The sequence below is a fragment of the Epinephelus fuscoguttatus genome, linkage group LG8 (assembly GCF_011397635.1).
Source record: "Epinephelus fuscoguttatus linkage group LG8, E.fuscoguttatus.final_Chr_v1".
NCBI classification, from domain to species: Eukaryota; Metazoa; Chordata; class Actinopteri; order Perciformes; family Serranidae; genus Epinephelus; species Epinephelus fuscoguttatus.
Window position 1 is genome coordinate 3,548,053 of NC_064759.1, and position 25,018 is coordinate 3,573,070.

Genomic DNA, 25,018 nt, shown 5'->3' on the forward strand with positions numbered 1-25,018 from the left:
GTTCAGTGTATTTGTATATGTAATTATTTTTTGTATTTATATTTACTACTTATAATTAAAAAATATAATAATTATTATAATAATAATTAAAAAATATAAACTGTGCCTTTTCCTAAAAATATAAAAGAAACTGGTTTTCCATGACCTGTGAGACAATAACAGTTTTAAGAAATACTACTACTACTACTACTGCTACTGCTGCTACTAATCATAATAATAATAATAATAATTGTAAACAAACAGTCAAGATTTGATTTCATAGACACTGACAGAGACTATTAAACTGTTTTCTTGAGGTATTTTTACACTTGAAGAAATTACTACATAGTTATGTGAATATAACTAAAAACAAACAACAACAAAAACTAAACTAAAAAGCAAATTATACTTCTTACTTTTACGGTTACTTTTCTTGATGCAACTTTTACAAAGTTATTGTTTTTTAAGGAAGAGTCAAACTTCTTTCACCCATTTTCTATTTTTTCTTAAATGTATCAACTCATGACAGAAGAATTACTAGATTATTTACTCACTTTTCTAAGAACATCTCCACTTTTTTCATACTAATGTTTTATAATTTCATTTAAGTTGCAGAAAATAACTAAAATTAAGACATTTTTGGTGAATAATTTGTCAGAAATGTTCATATTAAAGCAACAAATGAAGAATCTGAGTCACTTTGTGATCTGAAAAACTATTTTATGTTGAATTCTTTCACACATCATCATCATCATCATCATCACAATACAAAATATGACACATATTTCACACATTCAACACGAGGATTAAAATGCTGCGGTCCTTAAAATGACTTTGGATCAAAGACTTTGGTGTTTTAATTACAAAAATACATTTCTGTTGTCTAAAACTCTTCGCTGACATCAGGTCAGCATCATCTTGATGATTTCTGCACAACATTTATGATCTTTCTCTGCTCATTAAACTGAATGAAGTTAAAGTAAATCAAAGCTGATCTTGAATAGGAGATACGAGGTTTCCAGGCAGCAGTGTGGTAAATTCCCTCTGACTGAACAACAACAAGCGTTTCATTGTCCAGCTCAGCCTTTCTCTGCAGCCGCGGCAAAATAAAAGACTTGTTTTCTACTGAAGTGAAAGGAGGAAAATTTCCCGCTGAACACGAAGACAAAGAGTTGATTTGTGTCTGTCTCGTCACAGAAGAAGAAGAAGAAGAGGAGAAATGACAGATTTTCAAACTGTCGGCAGATCTGCCAGGAAACATTTCACAGATACAAACTCAACAGTTTGATCCAGTCACAGATATTTGGTTGTTTGTGGAGATAAAATATGACCTCTGTGATGACGTGAGAAGTTGGAGACGGGCACTAATGAGCTGCTTGCTGACACTCGTATCCCACAATGCTCCTGTGCATGAAGAACTCACATCTGATCTGATAGTTCGGGGTTCAGGCTGGGGTCAGGGGTCAGAGGTCAGTGAACGCACCACAGTACAGGAGAAAAACTAAAGCTAAAATAAGTTACGTAAACTTATTTAAAACTATCTAAGCAGAGACACCTCTGGTGATCAGGGTACTTACTTTAAATTACAAGTTTCCATCGTCAGTGCGTCTAACTTTGCTGATCTGCTCCAGTGATATTTTATCTTTATTTTATTTTTATTGTTCTTTGTGTTTCTTGAAACATGTTTTCATATAGTTTTGCTGTTGTTAAACGTGGTCCCCAGTCAATCAATATGTTTACCATGGAGACATTCAAGAACAATATCCTCACTGTGACCTCGTCACATGTCCACGTTTGGTCATGGACTTTCCACGTCCACATATGACGTTCAAGGTACCCTGGGTGTGTTGGTTGTTGACGTTCTGGGACGCCGTGTCAACTTCAGCCTGTTACATGCATTGTCTGTTTTCAAAATATACTTCTGTTTTCACAGGAAATGTACAGTTTGATACAGTCTCTTTCAAAATAAAAGCACTCTGTCCATTCAACAACGCAAACAACAGACACGTGGTTGGGTTTAGGAAAAAAGAACAGGGTTTGGCTTTAGAATCTTACAGGACACAAACACCACTCTCTCAGGTGAAAGTCCATGTTTGTTGGACCCATCCAGCACCACTCCCACCCGCCCTAGTCGGACTTTTGCCGCCTTAACTTTCGTTCTTGTCCCACTGTTTCCCCCTAACACCGCAGAGTGCCATTAAATTATACGAATGGTTGCGTATCATGCCAATGGTAAAGGACGACTTTTTCGTCAGTGTCTGACGCTGCAAGTCACTGCCCAAGCACCAGATTTCAACAACTCTGAAGTGAGACTGGGTTGGTGAGAAAAACTTAAAGTCACACAGCGCGACTGACTGAATTACAAATAGTCATATTGTGGGTGACGAATTCCTTTAAAGCACCAAAAGTAAAAGTACTCATTATGCAGACTCACTTTAGAATAATAAACATTAATCTAATTGTTTTATAGACTGCTGGGTACTTTAATCTGTAGTTATACATTATTATTTATTAGAGATAATACTTGAATTATTCATCTGAAGCTGCAAAGTAACTAAAGTACAAAGTAGCAGAACTTACATTAAGTGCAAGTACCTCAAAACTTGAGTAAATGCACTGAGTAACTTTCCACCACTGAGCATGACACTGTTTGATACTGAGATCACAGATTCTAGGTGGCAATTTACTTTAATTCACTGTTACTTGAATAAGTAAACACTGACCAACGGGACCAGACTGGCCGACCCGTATGCTCTCACTCAGTGGATGGATGATGTCACAGGAAGCCAATCTTACAAAGGAGGACCACACTTGTTTGTTTTGCTATGGAAGCTAACGTTAGCTAATGTGCTAAAAAGTTAGCGTTGCAGAGAAATCCAATCTTCCTCTTAATCCCTCCCCAGTTTCTGATGAGGTGGACATGATAACCCTTAATACACATAACCTTATTCATCCCTACAACAGGAAATACTTTTTCCCTAACCTGATATGAAGTGTGCGCTGCACATGTGAGCATTTTTGATGATGGCCTCCGTCCAGTCCTTTGGTCTTATCACATTTAACCATAGTTGTCTTTGTTTTTGTTGACGGGCAGTGGCGGCTGGTTTTGAGCCATGACTCCTTCTATTCTGGCTCCCAATAACACAACAAGACAAACACATTTTAACACTCCTATGGAGCCTACAGCCCTGTGGGGGAGAGGCAGCTGCACCTCCAGCTGATAACATGACTCATTGTGACGTCTATAAATCGCATGAACAAAACCCTGTGTGCGAGCGCCTGCACGTGTTTGATTTCTACAACACGTTTTCATTATTTCCCTCGATGTTAAAGACCTTGAAAAGATGGATGCCTGATTCTGACCTGTTTTCATGATGAACACTGTCACATGGCAGCAGATGAGACGCTGGCCGTCAGACGTGTAAACTCCTTTTATGACTTTCTGACATTTTTGCTGGATGTCTGTTTCCATGGTTACATTTTAATGAAGAGCACGGCAGTGACGACAGCGAAGCCCACCAGCAGCATGGCCACCTTGGGGATGCGGTTCTTGCCGGAGCTGAGCTCATGCGGCAGGATCTCCATGAAGGTGATGTAGATGAAGGTTCCGGCTGCCAGCCCCTCCAGCGTGCAGCGAGCCAGCTGGTGCTGCGGGGACGCCTTGGTCTCGGTGAGGGCGATGCCCGCACCAATGCCCAGCGGGGACATGACGGCGAACAGCAGCAGGCAGCCGGCCACCACCGACCGCCGCAGCCGTCCCTGACTCAGCTTAAAGGCCAGGCTGAAGGAAATGATGCTCTTGTGGATCATCAGTGCCAAACAGATCTCCAGCACCTCCTTCCCCTCCTCCACCAGCCCCACCGCCAAACCCTCAAACACTGAGTGCAGAGACAGTGAGAAGACCAGGATAAAGGCGCGCAGGGCAGACTGGGAGCCAAAGTCCACATGGAAGTGACTGCCGTCGGACTCGTCTGAGCCATGGCGGCGGTGGGAGTGGTGACGACTGTTCCTGTCATTCGCCTGGATGGTGGAATCCACCAGCAGAGCCCGACGCTCCTCTGAGTGAGACGACGATTGGTCTTTGAAGGCCAGGACGATCTGCTCCAGGACCAGGACCAGGAAGAAGCCCATGGCCATGATGAACTCAGGCAGAGGGAACTGGAGCTGCGAGGAGAGAAGAAGAAAATGGTGTCGTGCAGCTGAACCACAAACTGTCGGTCTGCATCTGTCTCAGTCAAACACATTTCAACATCGACTGTTCCAAGACAGACGTTCTATAACCTTCAGCAGTACAGTTCCTGACTCCAAATGACTTAAAGAAAAAGCTTCTACAAAACTTCACTACCCAGAAGTCTTGAGCAGTGATGTCAGTAAAACGATCTGTGATGCTTTATCAGACGAGATGTGATGCTCAAGTCTGCTGAATAAAAAGCAGCTGAACAACTTAAAACAGCTGTTTTTTGGATGCGGATTTGTACGACAGTAATTGCTGAAGTTGTACCACATACCAGAACTTCATTTGGACTTTAAGGGAAATTTCGGTTTATTTCAACCTGTCTCCTATCGTCCTAAATTTGTTTCAAGTGACTAGTGACATAAAAATAATAGTTAGCATGTTAGCCGTTAGCCTAGATACAGCCGGGGTGCATAGTAGCATCAGACCTGTTAAAACATAAGTGAACGGGCAACCTTCAAGTGCAAAGTTAGTCCACTAAACAAGCTTTTTTCCACAAAGACCGCCTCATATCGTTAGGATAAATGTCAGAGAACATATACAAAACCACATGTAAACGTGTTGTCTTACCTTACCGGTGTGCTGCCATGTTTGTTTACCATCTAGCTCTGCTTTCCAAAGCGCGGCCGAAATATATCTGGCGAGCTCTAGATAAGGCCCAGCTGGATACTACTCCAGGTGGAGGTGTCTCGTCCTCGGTCACATCCAGACCTTGAAAATAAGGCTGCAACCGGTCCCATTCCTTGCAACAGAGGCATTCCTCTTCTGTGGGCACTGGGGCACAGCATTCACAGGTACACCACCAATCTCCAGAGCTACACAGCCTTGCAGCAGCCATTCCTCCTCTCTCGTCCTCTACCTGTTGCGCCTCTCTCTCTCCTCCTCCGTTCTTCAATTTCACGAAGCTCTTCGTCAGTGTATTCTGGCTCAAATAAATAAGGGCGGCCATCAAACTCTGCAAAATCAAATTCCTCCTCCACAAAGTCGAAGTCTGGCAAAAAGTCAGCCATTATTCTATAAATCTTTCATAAAATAAATGAATAAACTTTTCAGGCTACTGTCCGGTTCTGCCTTCCAGCTGTTGCTGCTTGTTCTCGTTAGATTTCGGCCGCGCTTTGGAAATCAGAGCTAAATGGTAAACAAACATGGCAGCACACCGGTAAGGTAAGACAACACGTTTACATGTCATTTTCTATATGTTCTCTGACATTTATCCTAACGATATGAGGCGGTCTTTGTGGAAAAAAGCTTGTTTAGTGGACTAACTTTGCACTTGAAGGTTGCCCGTTCACTTACTGTGCATTCACACCAAAAGCGTCATGAGCGTCATAAGCGGCCGGCAGCCATTCATTTTCAATGTACGCTTGCTACGAAGGGCGTCAGGGGCGTCGGCTGCAGCAAGTGGCGTGATGCCAGCGACCACAGCATCAAGTAGAAGTTGAGAGAAGCTGAACTTTATGCAAATGAGCAGCGCCGCTGCCGAAGCAGCAGCCAATTGCAGACCGGGATTCGAGTACGGAGGTCTGGGCTCTCCCGGAGCTGTACGAGCCGGTGAAATTCACCGTGGAGTTGCCGGGTTTGCAGGACTTTGTGGACCCAGACGGCCCGACGGCTCCGGGCCCTGTGTTTCCTCAGCAAATACGCCGATGCAGTACAAAGGAGGCTTCCAAAAGTGCGATTAATGAGCTCCCGCTTATTTACCACCAATTACATTTCTCAGTGGTCTTACGTGCCAACAGGAGAGTAAAATCATAATTATAAAAGACTCATAAAGGCTATATTGACTGTGTTTATTAGCATTATTTTAATTGTGCAATGAAAGTCATGGATAATACAAAGTGAAGACATAAATGATATATTTGTTCATCCTTGTAAAGTGAACAGCCGTGTCAGCCTTGATGGACACATCTGCCAAGCAGCGCGATGCCAGCGGCCTGAGCGACCGCTGGCGCTCATGACGCTTTTGGTGTGAATGTACAGTTACGTTTTAACAGGTCTGACGCTACTATGCGCCCCGGCTGTATCTAGGCTAACGGCTAACATGCTAACTATTATTTCTATGTCACTAGTCACTTGAAACAAATTTAGGACGATAGGAGACAGGTTGAAATAAACCGAAATTTCCTTTTAAGGAAAAATTTGGTACCACTCACATGTCTGTACACTCAGCATGAAGCTAACTTAGCTTAGCATAAAGTTTGGTAACAGAGGGAAACCACACTGCCTGCTGCACCGTCTATATTTGCGCCCCTGCTGCATCACACACTGTGGTTTTATGATTTTCCAACCTGTAGTGTGTGAAGTTGCAAATAAGGATCTGTTGTCAGTATCTCTGACATCACAGGACGACAAACTGCTGCAGAGTGAAAACCAGCGGATGTGGAGGAGTTTCAGATGAGAAGATAAAGACGAAAACAGAAACCTCAGTTAACTTATGTTAACTTCACGGGCAGAGGACAGAAGGAACTCAGAGATCAAACTAAACAGGGTAAACACTTCAAAAAGTATCAGTTTATTATTATTTAGTCCTGGCTTCCTCCCACAGTCCAAAGACATGCAGGTTAACTGGTGACTCTAAATTGTCCGTAGGTGTGAATGTGAGTGTGAATGGTTGTCTGTCTCTATGTGTCAGCCCTGTGATAGTCTGGCGACCTGTCCAGGGTGAACCCTGCCTCTCACCCAGTGTCAGCTGGGATAGGCTCCAGCCCCCCTGCGACCCCTAACAGGATAAGAAATGAATGAATGAATGAATGTTGCTGCTTTATTTTAGGCCAGAACATGATCCTTTCCAAACCATAACCAAGTGTAACCACACGTTAACCACAGCCTTGTTGAGACATAAAGTTTCTATGTGTCTACTGCATAATAAAGTTTAGTATTTACATGTGAATGTTTCTGACCTGCTATATTTCAAAGCCACATTAAAAAAAACTCAGTAAATTCTGTTGTTGTTTCAAATCAAAAGCACTTTAACGCCTGACGAGCTGAATTTATAACCTCCAGGAAAATGACAAGCGCTGGAAGGCACCATGAAAACACATCAAACACTGTGTGGTGTGAGACAGGAAATGTGGGAAGAGAAAGGAGAACGAGGTCACACACACACACACACACACACACACACACACACACACACACACAGTCACAGTATTTAACTTTTGCCCGTCGAAGCAGCTGGAGGTTAATTCAGAGCTATTTGTGAGGGAGGAGAGCGATTCCCGTTAAACTCCCCCCTCTCTCTCACACACGCACGCACACACCGGGTTTCCCAGCAGTGTCTTTTTTAGCATCGACCTTCAGCCGCCCTCCTCCTAAATATCAGACATTTTGAAGCAGTTCAAACTCAGTTTTTCACCGACGGATCGCCGTGACCTTTGTTACAGGAAGTGACAACACTCAGGATGAATCAGAATGAATCTGAGGTGATCCTTTGACTTCTCTGAGACCATCATCAGGCCGACATTTCAAATTGTAAATCTGATTAAGGTTATTAACTGAACAGGGGAGCAGAACAATCATGTTACTGCTCCATTAAATATGGTCTCACGCTCACTCTTCTCTTAGCTCTGCTGTTTTGTGAATTGCTGGATAATTTAACTGAAAGCTACAGTTGGTAACTTCTGTGAAAATAACTGTGTCATATTTGCTGAAACTGTCACTATAGTCTACTTAAATCTGGAGTTATTAAAATAAAACAAGGAAAAAAACACCTTTTGGTTGAAGTGGTCAGGGCCAGTGGACACACAGAAATAGACATTGCTTTATTTTTAGGATCCACGAGCTAAAAGAAGTGAGGAAACAGTGACTGAGACGTCTGAGTCAAGGTGCTCGACTTCCTTCTCTGAGCTTGGTTCTTTAAAACAAAGACCAAACTCAAATCGACATGTTCAAGTAAATGAAACAAAAGGACTTTTTCACAAAGACACATTATTTCCAGAAGGATTATTTGTCCTGTTGAACTTTAACGAGAGACTGTATCACTTTTAAAAGAAGAAATAAGATAATAACTCACTCTTGGAGCTGAATTCATAAGAAATAAAATATGAATTCAGGTTTAAGGTGCCTAATGTCATCAGCAACATGCAGATAGTCTTTATGACTTCACCACACAGGAGTTTCTTCTGTTTCACTGAACGAATAAAGATTTGAGTCTTGATGAAGCAGAAGTTTCCTTTGCTGCAGACTCTGTGACTCTGTCTGCTCAGCGTCAGGTCACTTTATGCCACGTGTGCATGATGTTATGTGAGGACTTGTGGGATCTTACTGTGACTCCAGCGTTGCTGAAGGCCTCATTGATGCCCTGCAGGTAGTCTGGCAGCAGGTCCAGCAGACAGGTGGCCAAGAACACTCCTCCAGCAAAACAGCTGATCAGGCTGAGCAGCCTGCGCCGCAATTCTGAAAACAACAAGACACAAAGCGTTTCTCAATACCAAGTATGCAAAGTTTGGACTTGCGCACTTGGGAGTTCAGACTTGGCAAGTTTGACTCGATACCTGGCTGTCAAAAGTCCACACAAGTCACCTCCCGATGGAACGGGCAGAACAAGTTCACATCCGGGCATTTGGACTGTACTTGGCTGGATGCGGACTTTGAACTGGAACAGTACTTGGGCTGCGACTGATGACGTTTCACAAGTCCGCAAGAACACAAGCAAGAACGCAGATTGAGAAACGCCTACAGACTGTAGCAGCGACGATGGAATGTAACTACATACAGTTACTCAAGCACAACTGCAAGGTACTCGAGTATTTCAATTTGATGCTACTTTTTGCATTTCAGAGGTGAATACTGGACTCTGACAGATGACAGATTTTCATCCAGTGGAAACCAAGTCATTGTCACAAATCAGAAAACAGGCACGTGGTTCTCACAGGACAGCCACACTACAAACATCTGATGATCTTATAGACCATGATGCATTGCTGTAGATTAAACTACCAAACTGACTTAAAAGGAGCAGAACTTTAAACATCTACAGCAGGAAAATGACACATTAATGCAGGAATATGAATCCAGAAACATCAGATAGCAAAAGACTGACAGCATAAAACAGTTTCCTGCAACATACAAACTTTTACTTTCACTACTTTCAGTAAATTTAGCTGAAAAGTATCGGAGATATCGGCCGTAGAGTTGTCTGGCCTCTCTTCAGTATGAAGATGACACTCAAGAACACCAAAAAACTACATCCGAAAAACTCAGCAGCAATGTGTCTTTCCAGGGATCGTGACCCGGTTACTCAAGATAATCCACAGAGCTTGTTGTGAGCAGTTTCATGTAGGAACTATTTATTTTCTACTGAGCTACACCCACCATCCATATCACCTCACAGAAGGAAGCATATTCAGTAACACGTTTCAGTTTATATTGTTGGACGAGACGAGTCTCTACTGAACATGTGAGGAGACTGAAGTCCTCTAGTCTTCTGTGCCGTCTCTGCTCAGTCGGATTGTTGAGAAGTGAAGTGATGTTCTCCCATGTCGTCTTGTATCTACGTTCTCTTCATATTCCTCTTTTTACTGCCTGTTAAACTGCTCATCAGTCACTTCTGTGAGCTGACACCTGTCACATATCATCCTTCTTGCTGAGGACTGTGGCTCAGAGAAGCCACAAAAGGATGGTGGGTTGCAAATTACAAACTGCGACTGTGTGCAGTGGGACATCCTTGTGTTTTTGGCATACTATGAAGAACAACATATTAAATCTCTCCCTGGAACACTGGAGACTCTGGCACGATGGTTATTGGAACACCCAGAAGGTCTGTGGATCATCTTGAGTAACATGGTCATGGTTTCTGGAAAGAGACACTGCTGCTGAATTTTTTTTTTTATATATATTATAAATATATATATATAAGCGAAGAGAAGGCAGACGTCTCTACAGCCACACCGTCCCTTCAAATTAAGGATCTGAACACGTCTTCCACCACTGAGCTGTAGATCTACAGCTGATGACATCATCCAAACGTGGTCCTGGTTTCTCACCTGAATCCACACTGCAGCGTCCCGCTCCTCGGACGATGCAGAGCGGGGCGAATCCAAACAGGACTGTGACGGACAGCAGGACCACCAGCGCTCCCAGTTTGATCTCCAGGGCGGGGACGTCGGCAGGGTTGACCTGCAGCGCTGCCTTCTCCCGTCCTGGAGACAGGAGGGCGGAGGAGGAGAAGACTCTCCCCTTGATCAACATCTTTAACCTGGTTTATCTTCACCTCCTCTGTCAGTTTGGAGTCAGGCAGCGAGAAGGAGGAGGAGCTCAGACACCCGCCATGGATTCACACAGGAGAGTCTGCCAGCAGAAACAACATACAGTTAAATCCGCTGCGATTAGTTTCATGTGTTACCTGGATACTTTGACCTCTGACCTCCTTGACGGAGGCCTTTCCTTCAGTACAAACATTCATGGTTCCCAGAGGTTATTACTTCGTTGAGTTTTATCTGGCGCCACCAAAACGCATTAATGTGTTGTGACTGTGTGTGTGTTAAAGGTCACTGTTCACTGGAAGCTAGACAAGATCAGGCGGCTGCAGCAGGAGGCGCTGATAAAAAGCTGTCAGACAGTTTCCTGACAGTTTCCAGCAGCCTTCAGTCTGACGGGAAGTCACAGATACACTCACATCCTGTCTCATATGATGTCGATTTATTGTCAGACTCATATATCAGTTTGTTCTCAGTCTCCAGTTGTTTTAATTATGATAGATTAATTTATTAAAATGCTTTACAGGTGATCTGTACTTTATGTTCATGGTTTATCCTCCAGTTTACATGAACTCTCCTGTAAATCAGCATCACATCAGTTTGACCTGTCCCCTCAACTACACAGGCTGAAGACACTGTGTCTGACTGTAAGGTTCATATTTTATACAAGACAACAGCTTTCATTAAGGCTCAGTCAGATACAGTCAGGGCTTCACATCTGTACACATGTTATTATAAGAGTCCTCACATCCCACTGACCACCTGACCACCAGTCTCTGTGATGCTAAACACTTCAATAATTTAAACAGTCTAATGTTAATACACAGTAGACGCTGCATAGTTTATGATGAATGTCTTCACCAAACCTCACCATCAGTCACACAACATGTTCTCTGTTACAGAATAAAACTTCAGATCAGACAAATCAAATGTAAATCTCTGAAATTCAACAAAAATTAAAAGTTTATCTAAAACATCATCTTGTTAAGTCAACATCTAAACCAATCAGGTGTTAGATCAGGTGAGAGCCAGGCGTTTCCCATCATGCCCTGGGTCTTGCAGTCGGTGGAGAACTAATACAGCGCCTGGCCCTAAAAACTGCTGCTGCCAGTGATCGAATCTGCGCAGGCCTGGCTCATCTCCAACCAGCCTATAAATAAAGTCCCAATGTCCTCAGATGAGTACTTCCTGATTAACAGCATTTTACTGTTGCTAACATTGGTCAAAGCTGTTGCCATATCAAACTACAAGTTATTTAGCACAAATTAAAGTGTGCAAAAATGAGGACAATGGGTCTAAATTAAGCAGACTGAAGTATAAGGTGCAAGAAATCCAAAATGTGATGACCTCATGTGAAGACGCAGGGTCTCAGGAAGATATGTGATATCCTACTATAATCCTATCCTATCCCATGACCTCATACTTGTCTGTTTTATTTAATAACTAATTTATGGTGGAGGGAGGGTCATGCATTTCCCCCCCCAGTGACTCAGGGAGGCTTAGGGGAAATATTTGTAGCTTCAGGGAGGGTCACAAAACAACAACAACAACAACAAACAGTGACACCTGACTGAGAACAAATAAAGAACAGTCCCTAAAGCTGTCATAAATGTCGTGCTGTAATAAATAAACTCCTTAAAAGAATCCACTGGTTCAAGTTAAAAAAAACTGAGGTACGTTTTCCCAACTCTGATCTTATCGAGTAACGTCCACGAGTCTTTTAGAATCTCACAAACTCAATTACTTAAGTACAACCAACACGATTTGCTTTGAGAGATAAAAAAAAACGTAAGTTGAATGAACTTAATATTCATCCAAAAGTTGTGTTGATATTAAAACTATTTTATTTAAGATATTAAAATGTATTTATTTTAATTCCATCCTACTGAAAAAAGTCAAAAAAGTTTCTGACCAACTTCTTAAAATAAGCTGTCAACTGAATAAAACACGTCAATGAAACAAACTTTCTTCAAATTAAGTAAAACTGAAAAACGTCTTTATTTTAAGTGTGCTCCACTCACCCCATGAATCAGTATTTCCCTCTGCAGGGGAGGAGGAGGAGGAGGAAGTAGCATTAATAGGACACAACCTACTGAAGTAAAGTACCTTGAAAGTGATTTTAATAATACTCGAGTAAATGTAGATTACACCGCTGCACAGATGGCACCATTTCTATAGAGATACACCTGCCTTCAGAAAACCTTCCTGGAGACAAAAACACAAATCCAAAGCTGCAGTTTAAACCCGGATCTGTGTTTTTACACAGCCTGTAAAATAAAATATCTTCAGTTACACGATGATGATGATGATGATGATGACTCGGACAGAGCAGAGAAATGTTTGGGTTTTATTTTTAACCTCTGACTGGATTGTCCCAGTTGTGTGTGAACTGAACCCTCAGCTGTCTCTCTGTCTGACAGCAGGTCAACACATGTATGATCACTAACATGTAAAACACACCTGAGACAGTGAGCAGCGAGCTGCTGCTGCTGAGGTCATGAACACTGAGAGAACACACGCCACATGTGATTCTATAAATCTGGAAACTTTGATCAAACTTCTCACATGTCGGTGTTTTTGGTTTCCTCTCGTACCTGAGTCCGGATCCAGCAGCTCACACTGGTCTTCCTCCTCTTCCTCCTCTTCCTCTTCCTCCTCAGTAGAAACAGATTCTATTGAAGTCAGAAGAATAAACGAATCCTCTCTGGTGTTTCTTCGCAGCTCGGTGCGGTTACATTTTGTCCGGGAAGCGGTGAGTCAGTTCTCATCAGCTGATCCTGCTTTATGTTGGAGCTGCTGTCACGGTCACCACGACAACTCACCACATCCTGTTTTCAAAATAAAAGCTGCTTTTGGTCACATGTTTGTAAATGAAACCAAGCCTCTGTTAATATCTATATTATGTATACACTGGGTCAAATATATCTTATATTGGTTTAACTGATCACTTAATAAAGATGAAAAATAATATAATGCACTCTCTGGTTTGATTTTTGACTCAGCAAAAATTTAAATATGACTTTATTTTATAACCACCGGAGTTGTGAAAGTTATTTTTTTAATTTATTTAATTGGGTGGTAAATAGACCAGAGATAGTTGAATATTAGTTGTAAATATATTTGGGAATTTGTTGAAGAAGAAATGTAAGAAAGAGGTAGGGACACATACGTTTTACCTCCACCAACTCCTTTTCAGACACTGTTATCTTTATTTTTGATTTGAAGTTAAGTCATTCATTCATTAAAAAAAGAAATGTAATATGTTACAGGTTACTAGTTACCCTGTGAAGAATACAACTTTTTAAAATAATTTGTTAAAATAAACAAAATCAAATGTAACTGAATACTTGTTGATTACTTTTCTAACAAATGTTTTAAACTGAGCAATAAAGCCGAAAAGTCCGAGAAAAAAGTGCATAAATGTTGCACTGAAATTTGTCCCAGCAGATTTGTTCAGCGGCACATGTGCAAAACTTGTTAACTTATTAATGAAAGAAAAATACAGAGCACCAGAATAAATGCTATAGATTTTTATATATCAAATAATTTGACCTCTTATGTGTCTCTTAATTGCTTCAAATGCAACAATGAGTTGAAACTGGGGAGTCTTACTTTTTAAGATTTAAATAAAAATGTTTCTGTGCTTTTACTTTGACAGTAGAATGTCACGCTTCCTGTTGTCTCCTGTGTAACTTCACACGGCTGCAGCTGGGAGGAGGATCCATCCAGCTGCTGAACACAGATCCTGGAACAGCCCATGTGACTGACAGTCTTCATCACTGATTAATCACCAGCAGTCACAGGTCAAAGTTATGTTTATTGTCGAGCCTGTAGAACTGACTGTACTTTCAATGTTTTGGATTCAAGGTTACGACAGTGAATAAAAACACCTGTCAGAATAAACCCAGACTGATTTTAAATATATTGTATATGCACACTCTGCAGGACACAACATGTCTTTAGACACAGAACAATTGTATTTGTTAGAACATGAAGTTGATAAAATCATTCAAACACCAGTCAAAGTATCTGATGATGCAGATTATCTTTTACGGGGAAGTGAAGCTGTGAAAATCTGCTCAGGTGTCAGAGGCCAAAGATCAAACATAATGCATACAGTCTGTCTGCAGCAGTGTTATTGACCAATGCACTAACTGTTTCTGATTCACCTCTGAGTGCAGATTTTTACAGAAAACCAACAATTAAATGATGTGATTCCTTATTTAAAGGCTGGAAACTCTGAGAGACCTTCTGGGGTTCTTACCCCTTAAAGAATATCCATAGATCGTGGAAAGCCCTGGAAATTTACCAAAAACTGCTGAACATCCCTTAAAGGAATACGCTGCCAATTTGGGAGTTATGCCCTTTCTCTGTCATTTCCATATTGAGACAACATGGTCAATATCTTTTTTGTGTCTGTACGTCCAGTGGCTGGGTCTCAGCAGTTAGCATTGCGGCTGAGCTTAGCGGATACAGTTGAAGTCTATAGGGGGTCAGTAGCCTGCTCATAAAAGTGAACAAATAAACGTTACAGAAACCCTGAACAAACCATTTTACTGCACAGAATGGGATTCGGTGCTACCATCGTTGGGGAAGCTAAAGATATATCATGATCATCAGGAGGAAAACCGCCGCAGAGAGTGCATCACAAGGAGTGAAAACTTTGCAGCAATCACCAATTCTGGCGTGATAGACGCCCCAGGCCTGCAGGATCTGATGGACAGCTTTCAGTCGAGTGAGTAATATCCTCCATGTCATCTCTTTGTTTGCTTTTACCGAGTGACCTGGCGTACCTGTCCCAGAGCCAGCTGCAGCTGTTGCTCACCGGTGTATCCCTCCGCGCAGAATGTAAACACACTATAGTTCCGTGTATCAGACTTCGAATTAACGACTAAACATGTTTATTTTAAATGCACGTGCAGAAATGCCAGCTTCAGGGTTTCTCTAACGTTTATTTGTTCACTTTTACGAGCAGGCTACTGACCCCCTATAGACTTCAGTTGTATTCGCTAAGCTAAGCCGCAATGCTAACTGCTGAGACCCAGCCACTGGACGTACAGACACAAAAAAGCTATCGATCATGTTGTCTCACTATGAAAATGATAGAGAAAGTGTATAACTCCCAAATCGTCGGAGTATTCCTTTAAACAGAATACTTCTAAGTGAATCAATGCTGCAGCTATAGCATGAACACATTCGACATCTGGTCAAGGACTTCCTTGCAAGGTAGGATTTATGTGGGCTCTCGAGGGTTCTTGGAGGTCTTTAGCAGGTCCTTTGGTGAACCTTGATGAGGCTGCAGGTGGTCTTGAGAGGTCTTTGAGGGAATTCTGGGGTTCTTGATGGTGTTTCAATGGTCCTAAGCAACTTTTAGGGATTCATGGTAGGCGTCTGGGGTTCCTGAGAAAGGTGTCAGGGTCCTTACAATGACTGAGGCTTCTTGAGAGGTACTGAGGCAACACATTCTCACTCTGACCTCATCATATATCGACGTTTGGTCATGGACTTTCCACGTCCACATATGATGTCCAAGGTACCCTGGGTGTGTTGGTTGTTGACGTTCTGGGACGCCATGTCAACTTCAGCCTGTTACATGCATTGTCTGTTTTCAAAATACACTTCTGTTTTCACAGGAAATGTACAGTTTGCATACAGTCTCTTTCAAAATAAAAGCACTACATCGGTACAACACCATGAATAGACATTTGTATTCCTTCAGCAACACACACATGTGGGCTTGTGTCTTTACAATCAAAAACAAACACTGGCCTCCCGGGCGAAAGTCAGTGGTTACTGGATTTTAACCACACGTCGCGGTGACGTGTATTTCCGGAGGCTGAAACCATTTCCCTCGGTGAAAACAAGGTTTTTATTTACTTTTATTTCACAGATAAGAAATAATAAATGAGAAGACAATAAAGTCTCCACAAAGCAACATTTAGTGTGTGATTTATCCTGGCTTCATATGAGCAGAGGAAAAACCCCGCTAGCTGCTAGGCTAATTTATCCAATGTAAAATGCCATAGGCTTGTGCTAATAATGTTAGCATGTTCTATATGTGGAGAAAACAAGTCCAAGACAAGTGTTTGATCTGTGAGTCTTGGGAGTAACAAGTGAACCGATTTGTGTACTCTTGTTTGAGTTGTCACAGTTACGTCATGTTTAATGTGTGTTTGTTAGCAACACTCACCAGGTGCCACGACTGTATGGGGGCTTTATAGTTGACTTCTTCTGTAACAGTGGATGAAACATGCTGATAGTGTGACATTTGAGGAAAATCCACATCATGTGAGATCGTAAACTGCAAACCTTATCTTCCAGACATGCAATGAAACCTACATAAGAGCAGAGAGTCCTCTCACAGGCAGATATGTCACATGCGGAGGATAAAATGTGTCAGTCTGGTCAAAAAAATATACACCTGATATTCATGATTGAGTTTTTCCTTCTTCTTCTCCTTTTTTCCCCCCCAAATATCAGCTTTACCACCATAAGCCAATGTCATTTATGTGAATTTGGCAGTACATCCAGCAGGCCTCACAATCACAGACCACACCAGCTCAGGACCTCCACGTCCAGGATCATCTGACACCAGCCACCTGAACAGCTGATGCAACAAATGGTTTGCACACCAACAGAATTTTTGCACAAACCGTCAGAAACTGTCTCGTAGAAACTTATCTGCATACTAATCGTCCTCACCAGGGTCTTGACGTGACAGCAGTTTCTCATCGTAACCAACTTGTGCGGGTGTGAGTGAAAAACCTGTGAAGTCACGCTGACGTTAGCTCGCAGAACATCTGATGTTGGGGTTACTCTTTTTTCCTCTGAGCAACAGTTTAAACTCAGGAATCTTAGAACAATAAACACAAAACAATCACAAAACAATCTGTTAATGTTGAATCATACAAACAGGATCAACAAAGTAAAACACTGAAAAGTCCATATACACTCACATCAGTCCCATCAGTCCTCTCTTTGTCCCATTGGCATGTTTGGAGGTGTTTGTGTAATGTGGGGACAAGTGAAGAGGAGTGCAGGACATAGAGGCAGACAGAAGTTATACAAAACAATAAATACTAAGACAAAGGGAAATATTGAGGATATAGACGAAAAACAAAGAAAGCAGAACAAACAAACAAACATTGACACTGGTTGGATGTACTGCCAAATTCACGGGAACGACGTGAATGAACGCGCAACAGCTCTGGTGGACGTTCCTGCAATCAGCCCGCCAGCGACAAACTTGTGACACCTGTGTCGCTGTGTTGTGTCATCAAATTGCACATTTTAGAGTGACCTTTTATTGTGACCATCCAGAGACACACCTGTGTAGTGATGATGCTGTTTAATCAGCCACACCTGTCAGGTGGATGGATTATCCTGGAGAAGGAGAAGAGCTCACTGACACCGATTTTGACAAATTTACAGCAAACCTATTGAGTACGACTAAAGTCTGAGATCTTTGACCTGAACCTGTGAAAAATGGGTCAAAAACAAAAGTGTTGCATGAGAGGTCATAATTTCATTGCGCACTGTCAGCATGACTGTGACGCTATGTGTTAATCATTTTCTTCTCTTCCAAGCTCCCAGCAGACAAGTGATTCCAGCAACTACACGTACACATGGAAGAGTAACACACACACAATCTTTTACTGTTTAAGAATACATCAAAAAGCAATAAATCAACTAAAATAATTAACAACGCATCGGTCGTCTCGAAGGAAAGAGGAAACATTGCAGCCCTTTCCTTCCTCTTATGAAGGTCAGAGCAGGCAGCAATGACATCACAGGCCCTGTCTGACCCTCAGGTGGTGTACAGGTATTGTACAAATATCACACACAAAGTACAAATGTATGTGTCAGTGCTTTCTGTCTTTGTGGTGCGGTAGAACAGAAAAAAGAAACTATGTTATCCAAACACCCCACCTACACACCGTAAACCTGCTAACTAATTAAAAAAATAAATAAAAAAATAAAACTATATTTAAAAAAACAAGCAGGGAGAAAATCACCACAGGAAAGATACTTACTCTTTAATTCAATGCAGTGAGAATCAGATGGGGTCCAGAGACGTTAGAGTATTTACATAAGAAATGACAGGCTGCCATCTTTTGCAGAAACTCAGATGAGCCTCTCTGGGAATATTTCACCTTTTCTAATGATAAAAATGAGAGACTGACCTGTGCAAAGAGTAGCCCAAAGTAGCTATCAAGGGGCCGTGTTAAAGAGTGATATCAAGGACTTTACTTCATCTATTAAAGAAAGAAGACCAAAACTAATTTTAGACAAATAAAAAACATACGAGTATGATTGGCCACTGATAAGCAACACCTATCACATACATTATTAATACCTGAAAATAAGCTGTTTATCCTAAGGAGGACCTTTACTTGAATTAAAGTCAGATGTGCACAAGAAAATGTAGAACCACCATCTTTTTTGACAGTCTAAATGGTGACATCTGCTGGATTCATCTTGGTACTGCATTTAAAAGGAGGGATTACTGTAAACACAGAACACCGTCAAAATATGAGCGGACTTTTCTGGGAACATTCAGGCCGACTGGGGTCCCATTTCTTTAGCAGCATTTGCACACAACTTAAAATCATTGGTGAATATTTCATTTTAAGGCTTGAGCCCTTAATAAATAATGTTTTTAATTTGATCTCCGTTTTTTGGGGGGAATTCCTTAGAAGAAAATGATTCTATACTGCAGTATCTGATCAGTGTGTCAGGTACCTAAACAGAGGAGTAAGGAGGAGAAAATGTGACGATATGGGACAGTTCTAAAGGTCAGCACCCAAGATTAGTGTCTACTAACTGAGGCAAATTCTGCACTGAAATATTACAGATGGGAGGAGTTTCGCAGGCACATTGAATATTTCAGAGATTCCCATCAGAATGAATGGCCTTCCTAGTGCCTCGTCTCCATTCACATATGTAAGAAAACATGGTGTTAACATCATATTATGCATGCAAACTCTTACCGTGACGGCCCACCAGCAGATGGAGACATGAAATACATGCGTGTATGTGCGTCCCCACTTCTGCCTCTTTGAAACAGTTACCAACCACATCAGATTGTTATATTTCAGCCACATCAGAAAACTGCAACAAACAGCTCTGCACAGAACTTTATTCAGGCGAGTACAAACAAACACACACACTGCTGGTTTGAGTCAAAACAAAAGGCTCATTGTCACCTTTCTGAATCCTCACAAGATACAAACAAGTTCAGAGTGATCGACAGCACAATCTGAATCACTTGAAACGACAGAAGGTTCCTGATGAACAGACCTGTGGTGACTGGAGTCCCTCTGGAGATACACATGATGAGCTCATACACATATATATATTGTAATTCTGTACGCTCCACATGTAATGACACTTTATAAAAATATCAGAGGCTCTTCATACGTTAAGACACGCTGATGTTTTGAGGCTTTATCAGTTCATGAATCTTCAGTCATGAGTTGGACAAAGTGTTTTGTCCCACGACCATCTCAGTGACGTTTGCCTCATTGGTTGCTCAGGATGTTTCTGGAAGGCGTCTGACAGATGTGCAGACAACTGTCTTAAATTTGAGGCGTCACAGGTTTGATCCCCAACAGTCCGCCCTGCTGCGGCACTTTAACTGTTAAATGCAAAGATAATTTAAACGTACCAAAATGGGCGTATATTTGTGATTGAATTTCAACAACAAAACCTCATGTGTTTGTAACTTTTTATTTAAAACCAGAGGGGAAACATTTGTTTATTTACAGAGAATGTTTATTCCCAAAGAGCTGCACTCAGATTTAAAATCGTTACCCATCTACTTTTTGGATTCTGTAACTCTGCAAAGCTGGCCATCATTTAGCAACTTCAGGGAGGTGTTTACGAATGCTGCAAATTTACAATGATCTGAAGTCATCTCTTTTGCACAAGTCACACGTAGCCCCGCCTCATCCACTGCGACTACGCGCTGCTCTTTAACAGAAGTTAACCAGCTTTACATTTGCAAAACCAACCAGTCGGTCTTCATTACTGAAGTCTTTTCTCTTGTAAAACTGAGAACATGCTAAAACATAAATCTCATGTCTCTATGTGTCAGCCCTGTGATAGTCTGGTGACCTGTCCAGGGTGTACCCCGCCTCTTGCCCAGTGTCAGCTGGGATAGGCTCCAGCCCCCTGTGACCATAAAGAGGATGAAGTGGCTACGTAAATGAATGTTTTATCTAAATCACGTTATTTTAAAAAATCTCATTATTTGGCAAGTGACACATTGGAAAGTGTAAATTATGAGGTGTAGATATTTATCTAAATCCTGCCGAGCTCTGCTGGCGTAGATTTAATTGAAGAGGCCCCGCCTTCTATTCCAGCAAATAGTGTGCAAAGAACTGTGGGTGCATTATACCCGCTGAGGATACACACATGCATCATTGAAAATTCTCTGAATGAAGGACTCTGTCCTCGGTAGAATTTGAAGGATCCTTGACCTTTGGCGGAACTTGATGACATAGCCTCCTTAAAATTCAGCCACTTGAGGATCCTTGAGGACCCACTTCAGAGAACTAGCGGCGACAATGGCCCCCTGCTGCATTGCCTTAAGTTGTCTCAGCCACACTCTGCAAAGACTACAGCTGACGGCCAAGCAGCACCTAATTCTGCGCCTGCGTTATTCAAAAAGGGAAACCAGAATACTATCTTGATGCTAGTTAGTCAGTTAGCACGTTAACAACATAATCCAGTGTTGAAAGAACAGAGCTCACAGACCGACAGCCCGACTTTGACCAACAGCCGTCTGTAGGCTTGGTGTGTCAGGGCCTTTAGACTCATTCGACATAAGCCAGAATCGATCTCTGCACAATGCATGATGGTTAGATTTGTGTCCAACTCACTCTGACATTATGCACATGTGTGCAACGATAACCACACAAGATCAACCTCCCTAAGCCCTCTCACACTTTGTGGAAATGTGCCTTAAAGTCTGTGAGTGTGGACATTTGGATTGAGTCTAACTGGTTGTTTCGGCAAACGTATAACTGGGTAACCTCTACACCTCTGGCAGCACAGAGTCGCTGCTCTGTGGGACCATCAGGGACTAAATACACACCTGATCCTGGCCGTCATAGTGGAGCAAAGAGGAGAGAATTCACTGCTAAACTTTTAAAGTACAACCTTTGAGGCGATCGACTTAAACCGATCCAAAATATGATTTTCTCTGTAAAACATAAAACAGACGAGATCTGGAACACACAGTATAAAGTTGATATTCTTTTCTGCTCCTTCAGTTACTTCATGTTTCAGCCCTTCATGTGTTCAGTTTGTGGTTCTGCAGGTTACAGCCCAGCTTTTTCTCCGTCACCGTTCCGCATCTGTATTTTTACACACTCGTCTCCCTCCTTTAGTGTTTACAGTTTTGTTTGTACATGTGCATTGTGAATGTGAATATACCAGAATATTCCTCCGTGCTGTGAAGTCTGAACCTTCCAGGTCTCTTTTGTTGAGAAACAAAGAAAAAAACAGGAGGTGACGAGTCCTCTGAAAAGACGAGGAGCCGAGAGGGCGACACATTCTCTACCTCCTTTCCTTCACCAGCTTCACTTCCTTCCTTTGTCCTTTAAATTCGCTCCCTCGTTTACTTCATTTCTTCTCTCTTGTTTCCAAATAAACTGAATCTTCAGTCTTTTCTTACCTCCCTCCTTCCTTTCCTTCACTGTCCCCTTCTCTCTTTCCTCATTTCTTTCTTGCCTCTTCATCCCCTCCTCTCTGTCCTCCGTCGTCCTTCTGTCCGGGGTGTTTCCTTGCTCCAGCTGGAAGCAGTTGAACTCCAGCAGGACGTCGTGAGTCGCCGCCGACACGTGGATCTTCAGCGCTGCACAAACACACACAGGAACAAAACAATTACACACACAAGTTCATTTCTGCATGTGTTTGTCCGGGACTATTTGAAGCAGGCAGGATTCAAAGTAATTTAAGGAGTAATTTAACTGCTAAACACTTCTGTTAGTTCATTTATAACCTGTTTTGGAACTGGTTTCTGGTGGGCACTGACCTCTCCACACAAAGTCACAAAGTGCTTCACAGAGTTGAAACAGAAACAAAACACATTTCAGGACTGCAATGACATAAATCCTGACAATGACAACAACAGCTTGGAAACAAACAACAGACAGGAAGCAATAACAGTAAAACAGATGAGACATGTTGGAAATAAAACGTGCTCGCATTACTGAAAAGCTTTTTTAAAAAGATAATGTTTCGAGAAGTGATTCATAAGATGATTCTGCACAGGGCTGCGCCTGACCAAATTGGGGCCCTAAGCGAAATTTTATTTGGAGGCCCCCATCCCAAATGTATCATAGGTACAAAATGACCGTGCAACAACTTGCCATTTAACTTGACAACCTTTACTGGCAATAACAAATGTACTGTAGATACAGTAGTTTGGCTGTGTGAGTCAAATAAAATAAAAAATTCAACCTGAAATAAATAAATAAATAAATATTAAATAAAAATAACTTCAAACTGAAATAAATAAATAAACAAATCTGAGTCACAAATAGCCATCAATTACTCATCAAAAGAAAGTAACTTCCACCACCTCAATCCCCCACCCTTGATTAAACACTGAAAATAAAATAAAAGAGGGAGACAGGTTTTTCCTATTTAATCTTATTTTGTTATATTTCTCCCTCTCCCCTCTCTGGAGGCGTCCGACCTCCCGGCCCCGCACATACCCCGAGGCTCGGGTCTCGCCCTCCGTGGAGCCCGCCCTCCCTGCACATACTCCTGAGGCTCTTTTGCAGGGTCGCCCCTCCCTAAACGCAAAACATGCGCTGTGCGTAGGGCCTCATCTTCCATGGGGGGCCACATTTTGTGCAAGGGGAGGCATTAGTGCATATGTGCAATGGATGCGCACATGCGCTACCATGAGGCGAGCGTAGAATTATCTCGAGGAAGGAGAGAAGAGACCTGACCGCCCATGCGTCGCTGCAATGATTGACAGCACTCACATCTGAACAATAAGAGGGGTGCGCTGGCAGGCACTTGCAGAGCTGCAGCAGGTGAAGAGTTGTCAACATGTTGTCCAAAAGAGCCTCAGGAGTATGTGCGGGGACAGGAGGGCGGGCTCCACGGAGGGGGAGACCCGAGCCTCGGGGGTATGTGCGGGGAGGGCGGTCGGATGCTCCCAGAGAGGGGAGAGGGAGGTATATAGCTAAATAAGATGAAAATAGAAAAGAATGTCTCTGTATTTTATTTCTGTTTTCAGTGTTTAATTAAGGTGGGAGAGGCGGAGGGCTGAGGGAGATCGGACGCCTCCAGAGAGGGGAGAGGGAGAAATATAACAAAATAAGATTAAATAGGAAAAACCTGTCTCCCTCTTTTATTTTATTTTCAGTGTTTAATCAAGGGTGGGGGATTGAGGTGGTGGAAGTTACTTTCTTTTGATGAGTCATTGATGGCTATTTGTGACTCAGATTTGTTTATTTATTTATTTCAGGTTGAATTTTTTATTTTATTTGACTCATACAGCCAAACTACTGTATCTACAGTACATTTGTTATTGCCAGTAAAGGTTGTCAAGTTAAATGGCAAGTTGTTGTACGGTCATTTTGTACCTATGATACATTTGGGATGGGGGCCTCCAAATAAAATTTCGCTTAGGGCCCCAATTTGGTCAGGCGCAGCCCTGCTCTTTTGGACGACATGTTGACAACTCTTCATCTGCTGCAGCTCTGCAAGTGCCTGCCAGCGCACCCATCTTATTGTTCAGTTGTTGAGTGCTGTCAATCATTGCAGCGACGCATGGGCGGTCAGGTCTCTTCTCTACTTCCTCAAGCTGATTCTATGCGCGCCTCACGGTAGCGCATGTGCGCATCCATTGCGCATATGCGCAAATGCGTCCCCTCGTGCAAAATGTGGCCCCCCATGGAAGATGAGGCCCTACGCACAGCACGTGTTCTGCGTTTAGGGAGGGGCGGCCCTGATTCTGCAAGTCTCAGATTCTCCCCCGGGGGAAAGGAAAATTCAAAATGTGATCTCTTCTTTGTTCAGACTATTTCTTTGTATTCATTTCTTTCTTTTTAACTCTTCATTTAAAATATTTTTAAATCTTAAGACAAAACATCAACACCACAGAGAACACTGTGTCAGGACACACCAGTTGAGTATTCATGATGCCACGTGTTAAATGGCCTTTTATTGTCCACAGACATTCACAGTGAAGCTGCGTCCACTTCTTATGAAATAAAGACTGTCTATTTCTCCAGTTTTCTGAGGAATATTGCTCCTCTAGACCTCAGGGAAAAGATTTCCATTACAAAAAAAATTCTTGATTATGTCCATCTCTTGTTTAAGGCCTGGAGGCTCAGTTTTCCACTTTGTAATCACTTACCTGTCTTTTTTCTATATATGACATCGTCCCTTATTGCAACAAATACAGGACCTTGACATCAATAGGCATTTCATATACCCAAATTTTTATTATCTGGACATGTGTGGCAGTGATTGACATCCACGTGTCCACACTGTCTCCAACACTGCTGTTGTGACTGAGATAGTTTGCCCTTAGTGTAGGGTGTGACGAAGAAGTGGATCAAATTTTTCCAGCCAAATTCTC

At 42.2% G+C, this 25,018-nt stretch overlaps 2 protein-coding genes across 2 annotated transcripts in view; both read right to left on the minus strand.

Moving 5' to 3' along the window:
* Positions 1–688: 688 nt before the first annotated feature.
* Positions 689–13,165, minus strand: LOC125893910 (zinc transporter ZIP1-like). The gene is made up of 4 exons (XM_049584894.1): positions 13,005–13,165; positions 10,198–10,501; positions 8,478–8,608; positions 689–4,143 (listed from the first exon to the last, which is right to left on the minus strand). The coding sequence occupies exons 2-4, from the start codon at positions 10,400–10,402 to the stop codon at positions 3,454–3,456; spliced, it is 1,026 nt and encodes a 341-aa protein (XP_049440851.1). The 5' UTR covers positions 10,403–10,501; positions 13,005–13,165; the 3' UTR covers positions 689–3,453.
* LOC125893451 (atrial natriuretic peptide receptor 1-like) overlaps positions 12,853–25,018 on the minus strand; it is a 79,668-nt gene continuing 67,502 nt past the window's right edge. The window contains exons 21-23 of the mRNA XM_049584154.1: positions 22,091–22,270; positions 13,005–13,082; positions 12,853–12,914 (exon numbers count right to left, since the gene is read on the minus strand). Of these exons, the coding sequence (XP_049440111.1) occupies positions 12,853–12,914; positions 13,005–13,082; positions 22,091–22,270 (320 nt within the window). The remainder of the gene's footprint in view (positions 12,915–13,004; positions 13,083–22,090; positions 22,271–25,018) is intronic.